The following is a 14,860-nucleotide window of genomic DNA, read 5'->3' on the forward strand; positions in this document are numbered from 1 at the left end:
CCGCAGGGAGAGGGGAAGGGCCTCGGCCGGCTCCGAAGCGGGAGGCGGCCGAGGTGGCCCATGCCGGCCCCGCCTCAGGGGCGGAAATCTTGGGGAGGGCTAGGGCTGGACATCCTAGGGTCTGGGGCTGCGCTCCGCACCCTGATTCTGGTTCTAGGCTTTTCCTGTCGACACGCTGGCCCCGGGGAGGGCAAGAGGGTGCCGCAGAGGCTGCTGGGATGTCCGTTGTAAGCTAAGGTGCCGAAGGGTTAGGGATCATTGCTTCTCCTGCCTCCACGTGCTAGGCAAGCAAGGGCGTTTTACAAAAAAATTTTATTACCGTCGTTGAAAGAAAGAAAATGGGGACACAAAAGGGCCCCCCACCAAGTTAAAGGTTTGAAAATATGGAAATTCCGCCCAAGGGTAAATCCTCCCATACCCTTCCTCGCAGAAGTTGGTCTGTTTTCCGCGTTGCTCTGGAAGGAATGGATAAAATGGGCCCAATGGGTGAAAACCTAGGGAAGGGCAGTGCTAACTGCTGCAGTATCCTCCCCTAGGTCCCCAGGGAGGGCCCTTTCCCAGCCAACTTTACCCCACCCTTTGTTTCCCTCACACAACTAGATGGGCCTGTGGTTTGGGATAGGCCAGAATAAGCCTTAAGCAAAGAGCAGGTGCAACCTCCTCTTGGCTCTATTCATCTTGAGACAAGATGTGACAAGTACAATGACAAGTCTAGTAATAGAGATGTTATGCTGTTTGAGCTACATAGCTTTTATTTCTCTGCCTCTGCCATTCTGTGTTCTGATGTTACCACGTGGGCCAAGTATAATGAAGTTTGCAAGGAATCACAGGTTAGCTTAGTTCCTTGGAGATTATTGTTTGGATCACTTTCCAACCCTTCCAAGAGGATATTTATTTTTTACTGTTAATGTCCAGATGGTAGTTTTTCATTATTGGGCGATATCAAGTTGATTTTTTTTCCCAGAATTGTTAGTGTGCTGAAAAATAGAAAATGTATAAATGTCAGATAAAAGGTTTTTTAGTATCCATTGGAGTCTTCAAAATTTCATAACTTAGACTTGACCCATAGGATAAATCAGAGAGAGCCGACCCCACGTTTGTCATTTGCCATCTTTTATAACTACTCTACCATGCTAGCATAGAGTAAGGAGTCTGAAAATATTTTGCATTCCTTTGCATGTGGTGCAGTTCGTAACCAAGTTGTGTCAGCAGGAAGTGCTTCCTACAGAGTCATAGTGCACGTGGATCTGGATTGCTTTTATGCACAAGTAGAAATGATCTCTCATCCAGAATTAAAAGGCAAACCTTTAGGTATTTCTGGACTTCTATATTTTCTTTCCCCTTTTTTATGTATTAGAATTAAGCAAATCTGTTAGAATTGAATGGGGGTGGGGGTTTGTGTTCCATTCATTCTATTTTATTAAGCTCAGTATTATAAAACTTTAAAAATGGTTTTGGTACTATAATAAACATTAATGAGGTAGTGTAGATTTTATAATCCTCATTTTATAAACTTAAACAGCAAGTAATTTAGATAAGGGTACATACAGTGCAAAACCAATAAATAGCTTAATTTTTTTTTTCTGATTGACCTTAAGGCCTATCTGGTTTCACTGCTTACTTTCTATTTGCATTAATAAGTAAGGTGCTTAAAATGAGTTCCCCTACCTAAAAAGTGAGAATAGCACTGTTATTTTGAAGTTGATGTGATCTATAGTCACTCAATAAATTTTAATTGAGATATATATATAGATTTCTTGTGAGGAAGAAGTAACTCCTGAGAAATACCAGATATTATTGTCACTTTTCTTGTCCCCAGAAGGTCAGCCATCAGATGGTGAATTTTTTTCTTTTGCCATAGCAATTCATGTAGTAGCCAAAAATATAAAATTGTCCTCAGCCATTAAAATAGCCCTTTCTTCTATAGAGGCTAAAAGAGGGAAATAGAGGATGCTTGGATTTATTAAATTCTTAATCCATCTACAAATGTTCATTAAAATTTTGTTGAAGTGAATTTTTTTCAATGAATGTGGAGGTAAGGAATAGAATTTCCTACAATATGAAAGTTATTGTCATCAGTCATTCATTGAGCCCTTTCTGGACCCTGTGCTAGTTACCGAGGATAGAAAACAGTCCTTGTCCTTGAAGTTCAAGGCATTAACATGTTTAAAAAACAACACAAGTAGCATTCTTGAATTAGTGAAATAAATACAAGACTCCATAGCATACTATAGTTGAAAGACCACTGTACTTGAAACAAGAAAAATTTGGTTCAAATTTTGACTGTGCCATTTACTAGTCTTGTGACCTTAGAGGTTATTTTTCAATTTCCTCATCAAATAAGTGGGTTGTACTTGAGCAAGCAGTTCTCAGATTTTTAAAATTCAGACCACTTTATAGTCTTAAAAATTATTAAGGACCCCAAATACCTTTTGTTTATGTATTATATCCTTCAATATTTGCCTTATTAGAAATTGAATGCCTTAGTATTATTATGAAAATACTTTTGACCTAATGGATCCACTGAAGAATTCTCTACAATTCCCAGGATGCTGTTTTGAGAAACTGAACTTTAAAAGTCTCAGCTCAGACATTGTGAGATTCCAAGTTCATAGAGTAGGTAACAAACCTTGCAAGAGTAGGTGGAAATTTTGTGAAAAATATAGGCAATTCAGATATAGATATATTGATATATTGTGATTGGAATTGAGTTTTGTTTTTTTTTTGTTTGTTTGTTTGTTTTGGAAAAAGGAATACGCATTTATATAGCACCTACTACATGCCAGGCACCATGCTAAATGCTTTATACATCTTTTATTTGATCCTCACAACAATGCTGGGAGGGAGGTATTGATATTACCTCCATTTTACAATGGAGAAAACTGAGGCTAGCAGCAGTTACCCAGGTTATATAGTTAGTTAGTATCTGAGGATGGATTTGAAATCACCTTCCAGAATTCATGCCCAGAATTCTATGGTGCCACCAGCTGCCTTTTGTATATCAAACTAATTGTTACTTGATATTTGAGTAGAACTTGCTGGATATTGAAAAGAACTTATAGGAGATGTTTGAGCATGAATTCTTTAAAGTGGAACTTGTAGAATTCCATAAACACATTCTAGGGAAACATACTTTAAGGAGCTGTAAAATTCAGTTTTAACATTGTTTTAAACAAGAGTTCAGAAGAATATTGTAGTAAACTTTTGAAGCTAAAGAATGACTACTCAGTACCTTTGGGGAAAATAAAGGAATTAAATAATATGTTTTGCTTAAAATTGTGCCTCATGCTAATTTAATCCTTTGTAAATTGGTACTAGGCAAAATAGTTTGTTTTTGTCATTAAAAGTTTGTGAATAACTTATCTCTAATTGTCTTCTGCAATATAATTTATTTCTGAAGATTATGCCCTGGCTGAAATATTTCATGTAGAACTTGGGTTGTCTTCAAAAAATTGATAAAACTGAGTTTTTAATATGTTATGCTGCTGATCATAATTTTTCTCACCTTTTGCTTCTCCTTGGCCCATAGTGCCTCCTGAATACCTTTGCTGTTTAGTCCAACAAAGAAACAAGTTTAGTAAATCAGCATTGGAGGTGGGGTTCCTCTAATAATTATGACAAGCTAGTACTTGAAATAGAGTACTCCTCAGTGCCAAAATGTTTAGAAGATGAAAGTGAATTTTTACTAGCAGCAATTAGCAATTAATTTTTACAGTTCTTCCAGTTCTGAAAAATTTTAATAGAGAATAACTTGTGATAATTAGCTAAGAGTAAAATTAATTCCATCTCTGTGCCATCTAATAAAATATTAGAGATATTTTATTCATATTTTACCAAATAGAAAAAACCCAGAAGTTGACTTTTGGTCATTGGTTGTAAGAAACCCCCAAAATATAGAACAAGTTTCCTCTTCCCTGTGAAACTGATCCACTTATTAGCGTTTCATGGTTTATATTTAAATGTGTGTGATGATGGGGCACTTTTCACTGTTATAGTCAATATACAGTATCTAAAAGGAGACAGTATAGTGTAATGAGTAGAGTGTTATTCTTGAAGCCAGGAAAACTTGTCTCTAAAAGGTACTGGCTGTGTGATTCTGAGCAAGTCACTAAATTTCTCAGTGCTAAGACAATTCTGGTTATCAGAGAAAAGATGATGACCTTCCTTGTAGTAGTTTCTTCTAGTAGGTGTTTTCTCTAACAATGAAACAAGATTCAATTCCTATCCCTCTAATTCTTGATAATGGCTACAGAGTTTTAACTAGGAAAACTTGTCTCTAAAAGGTACTGACTGTGTGATTCTGAGCAAGTCACTAAATTTCTCAGTGCTAAGACAATTCTGGTTATCAGAGAAAAGATGATGACCTTCCTTGTAGTAGTTTCTTCTAGTAGGTGTTTTCTCTAACAATGAAACAAGATTCAATTCCTATCCCTCTAATTCTTGATAATGGCTACAGAGTTTTAACTAAGTGACTCAGGCTCAAATTTTCTCTGAAATAAAATTCCTAAAGATTGTGATTGTCTAATAAGAATTCATTTTGGATATTTAATATTAAGTATTGTTGAAATAGTTTGGTTACCTTATAAACCTTTGAGTAGATAATAGCTTGAGAGTCCAGTGTTTCTTGTCTCTTAAAATTTTATTAATGAAAGGTGATTGTTATAAATTGAGTGGAGATTTTTGCATTAACATTTTGCAAAACAATGTACTTTAAAAATATATTTGTGATTCCCCTTTATCTTGCTGGGTTTTCTGCTAACACTGTTTTCCCCATAGGTGTTCAGCAAAAATATTTGGTTGTCACCTGTAACTATGAAGCCAGGAAGCTTGGAGTTAAGAAACTGATGTCTGTGAGAGATGCAAAAGAAAAGTGTCCACAACTAGTGCTAGTTAATGGAGAAGATCTGACACGCTATAGAGAAATGTCATACAAAGTTACAGGTATAATTTATAGACAGAGATGGTTCTTCAAATTCTTATAAAATGATATTATTTAGTTTATTTATATATGCATATACACATGTATACATGTAGAAATAAAATTTCATGTCATATCATGATGGATTCATATGGAAAGAGATCACATAAAGTTAAATCTATATGTTAGAAATAATGTTGACTGGAATCACTATGATAGGAATTTTGTTAGTGATTCTAAATGAGATTTTCCTCACTGGTGCTTTGCAAATATTAGTAGAACATTGGCAAATAAAAATTAAAATAGAAACAATACACTTAGAGCTTTATATTTTGAGTTTTAGATAAATATAACATTGTAAATATATACATTTTAAAAATTAAACATAGAGATATCATGTATTACATATAGTACTTAAAACATTTTGCAAAAGATGATTAACCGCACAGATTTTTGAAAATTGTCTAAATAAAATAAGCATATATTTCTTTTTTTTTTTAACCCTTACCTTCCTCCTTGCAACCAATACTATGTATCGGTTCCAAGGAAGAAGAGTAGTATGGGTTAGGCAATGGGGTTTAAGTGTCTTGCCTAGGGTAACACAGCTAGGAAGTATCTGAGGTCAGATTTGAACCTATGACCATAATCATCTGGAACACAGCAGACAATGTGGAATTAAGTGAAAGTGAAAAAATAGCAAGTCTCAAAACCCCTGCATTCAGTTCTATGTTATTTGCAGGCCTTTACCCAAACAACTATTTTTAAAAATAACATAAGGTTATAAACTTGGACAATACATTTAAATAGTAGAGATCCTTTTCTTTGAGAACCCCCTTTTTGCCATTGATCCTCCTTTTCTGTCTGCTCTGGGATCTGGCCCCTTGGATTATTCTCTCTCTGTTTCTATATCTCTGTCTCTTACACTCCTCATGTCTCCCTCCTCTTCTTTTTCTTCCCCTCCCTCCTGCCTATTATCCACTGATTCCTTTCTTGCTTCCAACAACTATGCCCATATTTATTTTTGAAAGCCATTTGCAAACCTTAAAGTACCATAGAAATGTTATTATTATACTTTATTTAAAAAAAAAACTTTCACTTGATCCTACTATTCCTTTGTTTCTCTTCTAACTTTCCTGATTTCTTCTAGGTACCACTCAAATTTCATCTTCTATAGAATACTTTTCCTTTTCTTTCCCATTTGCTAGTGCTTTCCCTTGGGAATTACCTTCCATCTGGATTGTACATTTCTTATATGTACTTAGTTATTTGTTTGTCTCCTCTAATAGAATAGAACTACTTGAGGGTAGAAGCTGTGTTTTTGCTTTTCTTTGTTTTCCCAACATTTAACAGAGTGTTCAGATATATTAGACTCTTAATGTTTATTGATCTGTTGCCTCCTTGGCCACCAAACTCTTTGAAAAAGTTGTCTATGCTTGCTGCCTTCTACTTCTTAATCCCTAAGACTTCCTTTTCCCACTACTTGACTGAATTTACTTTCTCAGAGGTTGTTTATGATCTATTTTGCTAAATCTAATGACAGTTCTTCATTCTTTTTTTTTTAACTTAAAATCTTACCTTCCATCTTAGAATCAATACTGTGCATTGGTTCTGAAGCAGAAAAGTAATTAGGGCGAGGCAATGGGTATTAAGCGACTTGCTCAGGATCACACAGCTAGTAAGGGTTTGAGGCAGATTTGAACCCAGGAACTCTCTTCTCTGCACTTGGCTCTCAATCCACTGAGCTACCTAGCTGCCCCCAATTCTTCATTTTTCTTGAACTCTACAACATTTTCCCCTATTGATGTGCTCTTCCTTCTGTTACTTTCTCTTCCTTGAGTTTCATGATACTGTTCTGGTGTGGTGTTCTTCCTCTTTGTCCAGCTAATCCTTCTTACTCTCTTTTGTGGGACTGATCTTCCATGTTTGTTTGTTTTTTCTTTTGTTCTAATATATACCCTGGGCTTCTGTCCTGGGCCACCTTTTTTTTCTTTTCTTTTGGTCATTTTATTTGTTCTCATGGGTTTTTCTTCTTTTCTATGTAGATGACTTCTAACTCTGTATAACTAACTTAATTTTTTTCTGAACTGTAGTTCCTTTTCTTCAATTTTATTAAACATCTCTATCTTGATATCCCCAAAGCATGTCAAACACAATATGTGTAAAATTGAATTTTTCCTTTCCCCCTAAACCCATTCCTCTGCCTTATTTCTGTCAAAGTAGGTCACCATTTTCCTAGTCGCCCAGACTTGACATTTAAGGAGATATCTTTGGTTTTTCAGACTCATTTTGCCCGCATATCCAATTTGTTATCAAACATTGTCAGTTTTACCTCTACACAATCTATTTTCTTTTCTCTCTTCTCCTACCAGAACCTCTTTAGACTTAAGTTCTTGCCCGTATTATTGCAGTGATTTCCTGATTTGTTTCTTTGTATTCATCCAGGCTTTTCCTCAATCTAATCTATTCCCCATTAAGCTGCCAAATTAATATTCATATCATTCTTCTTCTTTACTTCCTGTTGTCTCTAAAATAAATACAACATCCGCTTGCATTTAAAGACAGCATATACTATTGTATAATTAGGATTTGCTTCCCAGAACTCTAAATCCCAGCTTCCTATGTTCCCTCTCATGTTACATGCTAACATAGGGAGGATATAAGTGTTGCATAGCTCTTCCCTTTGCTCTCTTTTCCCCTGATCATGGCTGGGAAAGTTGACTTTATGATAGGCAGAAGAATCTATACATGGGTTTATTTTATTCCAATAACAAGTTTACACAAGTTTTCCAAAGTTACATAATTTGTGTTGTCTCCTTCCCCTCTTCCCTCCCAACTCCGAGTTGATGAGGAATTCCACTGGGTTATACATGCATTATCAGGTAAAACATATGTCCATATTATTCATTTTTATAAGAGAATAATCTTATAAAAACTAAAACCCCAAAACATATACCCAAGTGAACAATTGATAAATCATGTTTTCATCTGCATTTATACTCCAAACATTCTTTCTCTGGAGAATGGATAGCATTCAAAGTCTTATGAGCATAATTCCAAGTTGCCTTCCAGCGTGGTTGGATCAATTCACAACTCCACCAGAAATGCATTATTAGTGTCCCAATTTTGCCACACCCCCTCCAACATTTATTTTTTTTCCTTTACTGTCATATTGGCCAATCTTCTGGTTGTTTACTGTCATATTGACCAGTCTCAGGGTTGTTTTAATTTTCATTTCTCTAATAAAAAAAAGGATTTAAAACATTTTTTCATATAATTATTGATAGTTTTGATTTCTTCATCTGAAAACTGCCTATTCACATCTTTTGATCATTTATCTGTTGGGGAATGACTTGATTTTTTATAAATTTGACTTAGTTCTTTATATATTTAAGAAATTAGACCATTATCAGAGATATTTCTTATAAAAATTTCTTCCTAGTTTGCTGCTTGATCTAATCTTGGTTTCATTTGTTTTGTTTGTACAAAACCTTTCTAATTTAATATAATCAAAATTATTTATTTTATACCTTGTAACGTTCTCTATCTCTTGTTTGGTCTTAAATTCTTTCCTTTTCCATAGATCTGACAGATAAACTGTTCTACATTCCCCTAATTTATAGAACTGTTTAAATTATATACTCATTTTGATCTTGGGGATGTGAGATTTTTTTTTTTGCCATACTCTTTTTTTACTTTTCCTAGTAATTTTTGTCAACTACTAAGTTCTTATTTCAAAAGCTGGGATCTTTGGGGTTTATCAAATACTAGATTTCTGAGGTCATTTACCCCTAGTCTATTCTATTGATCCACCCTTCTATTTCTTAGCCAGTACAAGATTGTTTTGATGATTACTGCTTTATAGTATAATTTAAGATCTGGTTACTGGTAGGCTGGCATGGGCAGCCAGCCTCACTCACCACTCCAGGGTTCCCGACTGGTGGCGAACAATCAGTCAAAATAAATAACAAATGGAAGACAGATTAATCATTACGGCCATGGGACTGCTTTGCATCGGACAGCTGCTCCACCATTCCCAGGCTTGATTTTTATTTTTATACCCATTTTCTTGGCATGCAGATTGCATTACCTAACACACATGTTCAAAGAGAGATAATTGGAAAAGTGATACATTAACTTTTAACAAATCACTTGATTAACATTCTATATTCTTATATTGTGATTACAGACAGCATACAAGATAAATGGTTTCGTTACAGGTAGCTTAATTTTCTCATTACCCTGTGAGAAGTTTTGAGCTTACAAACAATCAAGGAAAATCACTTACTGCTTTTAATAAAATTGAATAATTAACAGTTCTTAAAAGACAGTTCAACAATCATATCACAATTCAAATTCAGACTGGTCGTTTCTCAGGGTTTTTACTATGGAGTTCCTGAGTTACTGATTTGTGTGATCGAGTCACTGAGGCATATTGGAGCTTGGTGTACCTGTACGTATTATATGGACCTTTATTATTGATTTGTGTGTTGGATTCATGAGAATAGGCTTCTTTGAGTGGGATAGGTTTGGGCTTGGCCTGTAGCTGCAGTTTTGCTGGGAATTATGTACCTAAGTAAAAGTTAACCCATGATAGTCTTTTTGGGATTGGGTTTAAGGGACTCATCTTTTGGTGATGTTTTGGGGAATTAGGGTTACAGGTGTTTTGCTCTTGCATTATTTCTTTTGAGACTAGGAGGAATAATCATGTTAATTCATAGGGAAGGCTTTGAACTTATCCCCATTGCAAATGATACAGATGATAGTTTTAAATAAATACTACTTATCATTGTGAGGAAAGGTCCTTTTATTCCTATGCCTTCTAGTGTTTTCAGTAGGTTGGTGTTGTATTTTGCCAAGGGTTTTTTTCTGCATCTATTGAGATAAAAATTATGTGATTTCTGTTAGTTTGATTGTTGATATGATCAATTATGTGAATACTTTTCTTAATATTAAAACAGCCTTGCATTCCTGGTGTATATCCCATGTGGTCATAGTGAAAATTCCTTGTGATATATTGCTATAGTCTCTTTGCTAGTATTTTATTTAAGATTTTTGCATCTATGTTCATTAAGATTAGCCTGTTTTTGGTCTTCCTGGCTTTGGTATCAGTGCCATATTTGTGTCAAAAAAAATTTGGTAAGAATGGGAATAATTGTTCTCTAAATGTTTGATAGAATTCACTTTTGAATCCATCTGTCCCTGGGGTTTTTCTCTTGGGGACTTCATTGATAAATTATTCAATTTCTTTTTTCTTTTTGAGATGGGATTCTTTAAGTGTTCTATTTCCTCTATCATCAGTTAAGACAATTTATATTTTTGTAAATATTCATCCATCTCACCTGGTTGTCAGATTTATTGCCATAATGCCTTAATTTCTTCTTCATTACAAGTGAAATTACCCTTTTCATTTTTGATATTGGTGATTTTATTCTCTTCTTTTTAAAATCCAATTAACCAATATTTTACCTATTTTATTTGCTTTTTCATAGAACCGGCTCCTGGTCTTATTTATTAGTTTGATAGTTCTTTTACTTTCAATTTTATCAATTTCTCTTTTGATATTTATTATTTCCAATTTAGTTTTTAACTGGGGGGGGTTAATTTGTTCTTTTTTTAGTTATTTTAGTTGCATGCCCAATTCATTGATCTGCTTTTTCTGTATTTTGTTGATATAAACACTCAAGGATATAAATGTTTCCCTGAGTTTTGCTTCAGCTGTATCCCATAAATTTTGACATGTTGTTTCTTCATTGTCATTCTCTTCAATGAAATCAGTGATTGTTTCTATGATTTGTTCTTTTACCCACCCGTTTTCAAGAATTTGATTTAGTTTCCAATTAATTTTTAATTTGCCTCTCCTTGAAACTTAATTGATTATAATTTTTATTGCATTATGTTCTAAAAAAGTTGCATTTATTCTGCTTTTCTGCATTTGGTTGTGATGTTTTTATGCCCCATTACATGGTAAAGCTTTGTATATGTACCATATGCTATTGAAAAGAAGGCTTATTCCTTTTTGTCCTTATTCAGTTTTTCCAGATATCTATTAATTCTAAATTTTCTAAAACTTCTTTCATTTTAGTTTTTTTCTTATTTTTTGTTTATATTTATCTAGTTCTGATAGGAAAAGGTGAGGCCCCCCACTAGTATAGTTTTACTGTCTATTTCCTCCTTAAAATCCTTTAGTTTCTCCTTTAAAATTCTGGATGCTATACCATTTCATGCATATATGTTGAGTACTGATATTTCTTCAATATCTATACTTCCTTTTATCAAGATTTACTTATCTTCCTTATCTCTTTTAATCAGATCCATTTTTGCTTTAGCTTTGTCTGAGATTATGATTGCTACTCCTGCCTTCTTTGTCTCATTTGAAGCTTAGTTGTTTTGCTCCAGCCTCTTATCGTTATTCTGTGTATGTCTACCTGTCTCAACTGTGTTTCTTGTAAACAATATATGGTAGGATTCTGGTTTGTAATCCACTCTGCTCTCTGCTTCCATTTTATGAGTTCATCCCATTTACATCCACAGTTATGATTGCCATCTGTCTATTTCCCTCTATCTTGATTTCCTCTTTTAATTCTTACTTTTCTCCTTTCACTCTTTCCCTCTACATCAGCATTTTGCTTTTAATCACTCCCCACTTCCTCCTCCCTTTTACTACGCCTCTTCCTACCACCTCCCTTCTTAATCACCTCCTACTTCTCTATAGGGTCTTTAATCAACCCCCTGCAACTTCTCCCTCCCTTATATTACTCCCTTCTACACCACCCTGTTTCTTATTCCTTTTCTACTTCTCTGTAGAGAAAGATAGATTCTCTATTACAATGAATCTGGTAGTTCTTCCCTCTCTGAGCCATTTCCAATGAGAGTAAGATTTAAATATTACTTGTCACCATCCTCATCTTTCCCTTCATTGGAATAGTATTCCCTCCCCCAACCCATGCTTCTTTATGTGTTATAATTTACCCCATTTTATTTCTCTCTTCCCATTTCTTTTAGTACAGTCCTCTTTTTCACCCCTAGTTTTTTTCCACATGTCATCCTAAATAGTTTACTACCACACCCTTGTCTGTCTATGTAGACTTCTTCTAACCTTTGTGACACTGATAACAATTTTTAAGAGTTACAGATAGCATCTTTCCATATGGGAATATAAGCCATTGGGCCTTTTTGAAGTCCTTAAGTTTTTTCTCTTTTTTATTTACCTTTTTATGCTTCTCTTGAATTTTGAATTTGGACATCACATTTTCTATTTCTCCAGGAATGCTTAGAAATCTTCTATTTTATTAGATGGCCATACTTTTTCCTAAAAGAATAGAGTTAGTTTTGATGGGTAGGTGATTTTTGGTTGTAAACCCAGTTCTGTTGCCTTCTGAAATACCATATTCCAAGCCTTCCAGTCCTTCAATGTGAAAGCTGCCAGATTCTGTGTAATCTTAACTGGGGCTCCATAATATCTGAATTGTTTTCTTTCTGACAGCTTGTAGTATTTTCTCCTTGGCATGAGAGCTCTTAAACTTGGCTATAATATTCCTGGAAGTTGTCATTTGGGAATAGGAGGTGATCTGTGGATTCTTTCAGTTTCTATTTTACCCTCTTGTTCAAGAACATTAGGGCAGTTTTCTTAGATAATTTCTTATAATATGATGTCTAGACATTTTTTTGGTCATGACTTTCAGGTAATCCAATAATTCTTAAAGTTTCTCTCCAGGATCTATTTTCTAGGTTAGTTTTTTCAATAAGATATTTCATATTTTCTTCTATTTTTATTTGTTTGATTTTGTTTTAGTATTTCTTTTTTAAATTTAATTTAATTTTTAATTTTTATTATTTTTTGTCTTAAATGTGTTTTATTTTTTCCCATTTGAATTTGTTTATTTAGTCAATTTAGAACATTAGTCCTTGGTTACAATAATCACATTATTTCCCTCCCTCCCCTCCACACACCCTTCCCGCAGCCAACATACAATTTCATTGGCTATTATTTGTATCCTTGATCTGAAACTATTTCCATGTTGTTGATGTTTGCACTAGGATGTTCATCTAGAGTCTACATCCCCAAACATATGCCCTCGATCCATGTTTTCAAGCAGTTGTTTTTCTTTGGTGTGTCTACTCCCACAGTGTTTCCTCTGAATGTGGATGGTGGTTTTTCTCGTAGATTTCTCCAAGTTGTTCAGGGTCACTGCACTGCCAATAATGGAGAAGTCCATTACATTCAATTGTACCACAGTGTATCAGTCTCTGTGTACAATGTATTCCTGGTTCTGCTCCTCTCACTGCATCAATTCCTGAAGGTTGTTCCAGTCTCCATGGAATTCCTCCACTTTATTACTCCTTTGAGCACAATAGTATTCCATCACCAACATATACCACAATTTGTTCAGCCATTCCCCAATTGAAGGGCATCCCCTCATTTTCCAATTTTTGCTACCACAAAGAGTGCAGCTATGAATATTTTTATATATGTCTTTTTCCTTATTATCTTTTTGGGGGTACAAACCCAGCAGTGCTATGGCTGGATCAAAGGGCAGATAGTCTTTTATTGCCCTTTGGGCATAGTTCCAAATTGCCCTCCAGAATGGTTGGATTAATTCACAACTCCACCAGCAATGAATTAATGTCCCTACTTTGCCACATCCCCTCCAGCATTCATTACTTTCCTTTGCTGTCATGTTAGCCAATCTGCTAGGTGTGAGGTGATACCTCAGAGTTGTTTTGATTTGCATTTCTCTGATTATAAGAGATGTAGAGCACTTTTTCATGTGCTTATTAATAGTTTTCATTTCATTAACTGAAAATTGCCTATTCATGTCCCTTGCCCATTTATCAATTGGAGAATGGCTTGATTTTTTTGTACAATTGATTTAGTAGTAGTCTCTCAGAAGCTGAGAGTGACAATCGTCTTTGTGCATTATCATCTATTGATGTACCCTCATGTGGCTATGAAGTCCAAAGACGGAGGCGCAAAGTTTGTGGCACATGGGGCATGGAACGCCAGTTGTTACGGGAGGTGCGATTGTGGCCTGGTGTCGGCGTTCACGTGCAGCGGCAAGACATTGACATCGCTCATCTTCAAAGGTGGCGGAGGCATGGTTAATGTGGGTTCGCCAGCTGCTTCTGACAGAGGCAGCAAGTTCTAGTTGCTTTGGTGTAATGCCAGCCCACTTCAAGTTTGACTTTAGCTGATCCTTGTATCTTTTCTTTGGTTGACCTAGGTTAGTTTTTTCAATAAGATATTTCATATTTTCTTCTATTTTTTCTTCTTTTGATTTTGTTTTAGTGTTTCTTTTTTAAATTTAATTCACTTTTTAATTTTTATTATTTTTTTGTCTTAAATGTGTTTTTTTGTTGTTGTTGTTTTAGGTTTTGCATATGATTGCTTGGATCTTACCATTTCCTGTTAGTTCTGTCCTTTGCTCTTTTTCCAATAGAAATTTTGGAGGGTTAAGTGTTTTGTTTGTGTTTCTGGTTGTTTTTTTGTTGTTGTTGTTGTTTGCTATTTGCTTTTCTCAGAAAATATTTTTAATCATTCTAATAAACCATTTTTTGAATGAAAAAGGAGGGGCTTATAGCTAGGTGACTTGTTGGATAGAGTGCCATGCCTGGAGTCAGGAGGGCCTGAGTTTTCAAATATGATATTATATACACTTCCTACTTGTATGAACCTGGGCAGTAAAACTGGAGTGCTTGCATGATGGTCTGTTTTGCTTACTCAATTTTGCAAATTAACTCAGGGATACTAGAAAGCCTTTTTTGGGGGTGGATTTCCATTGTAAATCTTTTCAAAAATTGATTTCTCTACTTGCTGATTTGGTAAATAGAGCTTAAGTTTTCTTTGTTAATGAGAGATGTTTAGTACCTTGGTCTTATTTTAATTTAGAAGAATAGTTAGTAGATTATGTTAAATATTTTCTGAATTCAAGATTTACCCTAGAA

At 34.9% G+C, this 14,860-nt stretch overlaps 1 protein-coding gene across 9 annotated transcripts in view; it reads left to right on the forward strand.

The window, feature by feature from the left end:
* The window catches only part of POLI (DNA polymerase iota), a 93,407-nt gene that overhangs the window by 59,872 nt on the left and 18,675 nt on the right, over positions 1-14,860 (forward strand). For 4 of the 9 annotated variants that reach the window (XM_007486707.3, XM_007486705.3, XM_056824447.1 and 1 more), the window contains exons 2-3: positions 1,189-1,311; positions 4,777-4,941. In XM_007486707.3, coding sequence (XP_007486769.2) covers positions 1,189-1,311; positions 4,777-4,941 — 288 coding nt within the window. Of the gene's footprint in view, positions 1-3; positions 374-1,188; positions 1,312-4,776; positions 4,942-14,860 lie in introns of those variants that run through there. The other 5 variants (XM_007486710.3, XM_056824446.1, XM_007486706.3 and 2 more) reach the window with 3 other exon arrangements.

This window comes from Monodelphis domestica, chromosome 3 (genome assembly GCF_027887165.1).
Source record: "Monodelphis domestica isolate mMonDom1 chromosome 3, mMonDom1.pri, whole genome shotgun sequence".
Lineage (NCBI taxonomy): Eukaryota > Metazoa > Chordata > Mammalia > Didelphimorphia > Didelphidae > Monodelphis > Monodelphis domestica.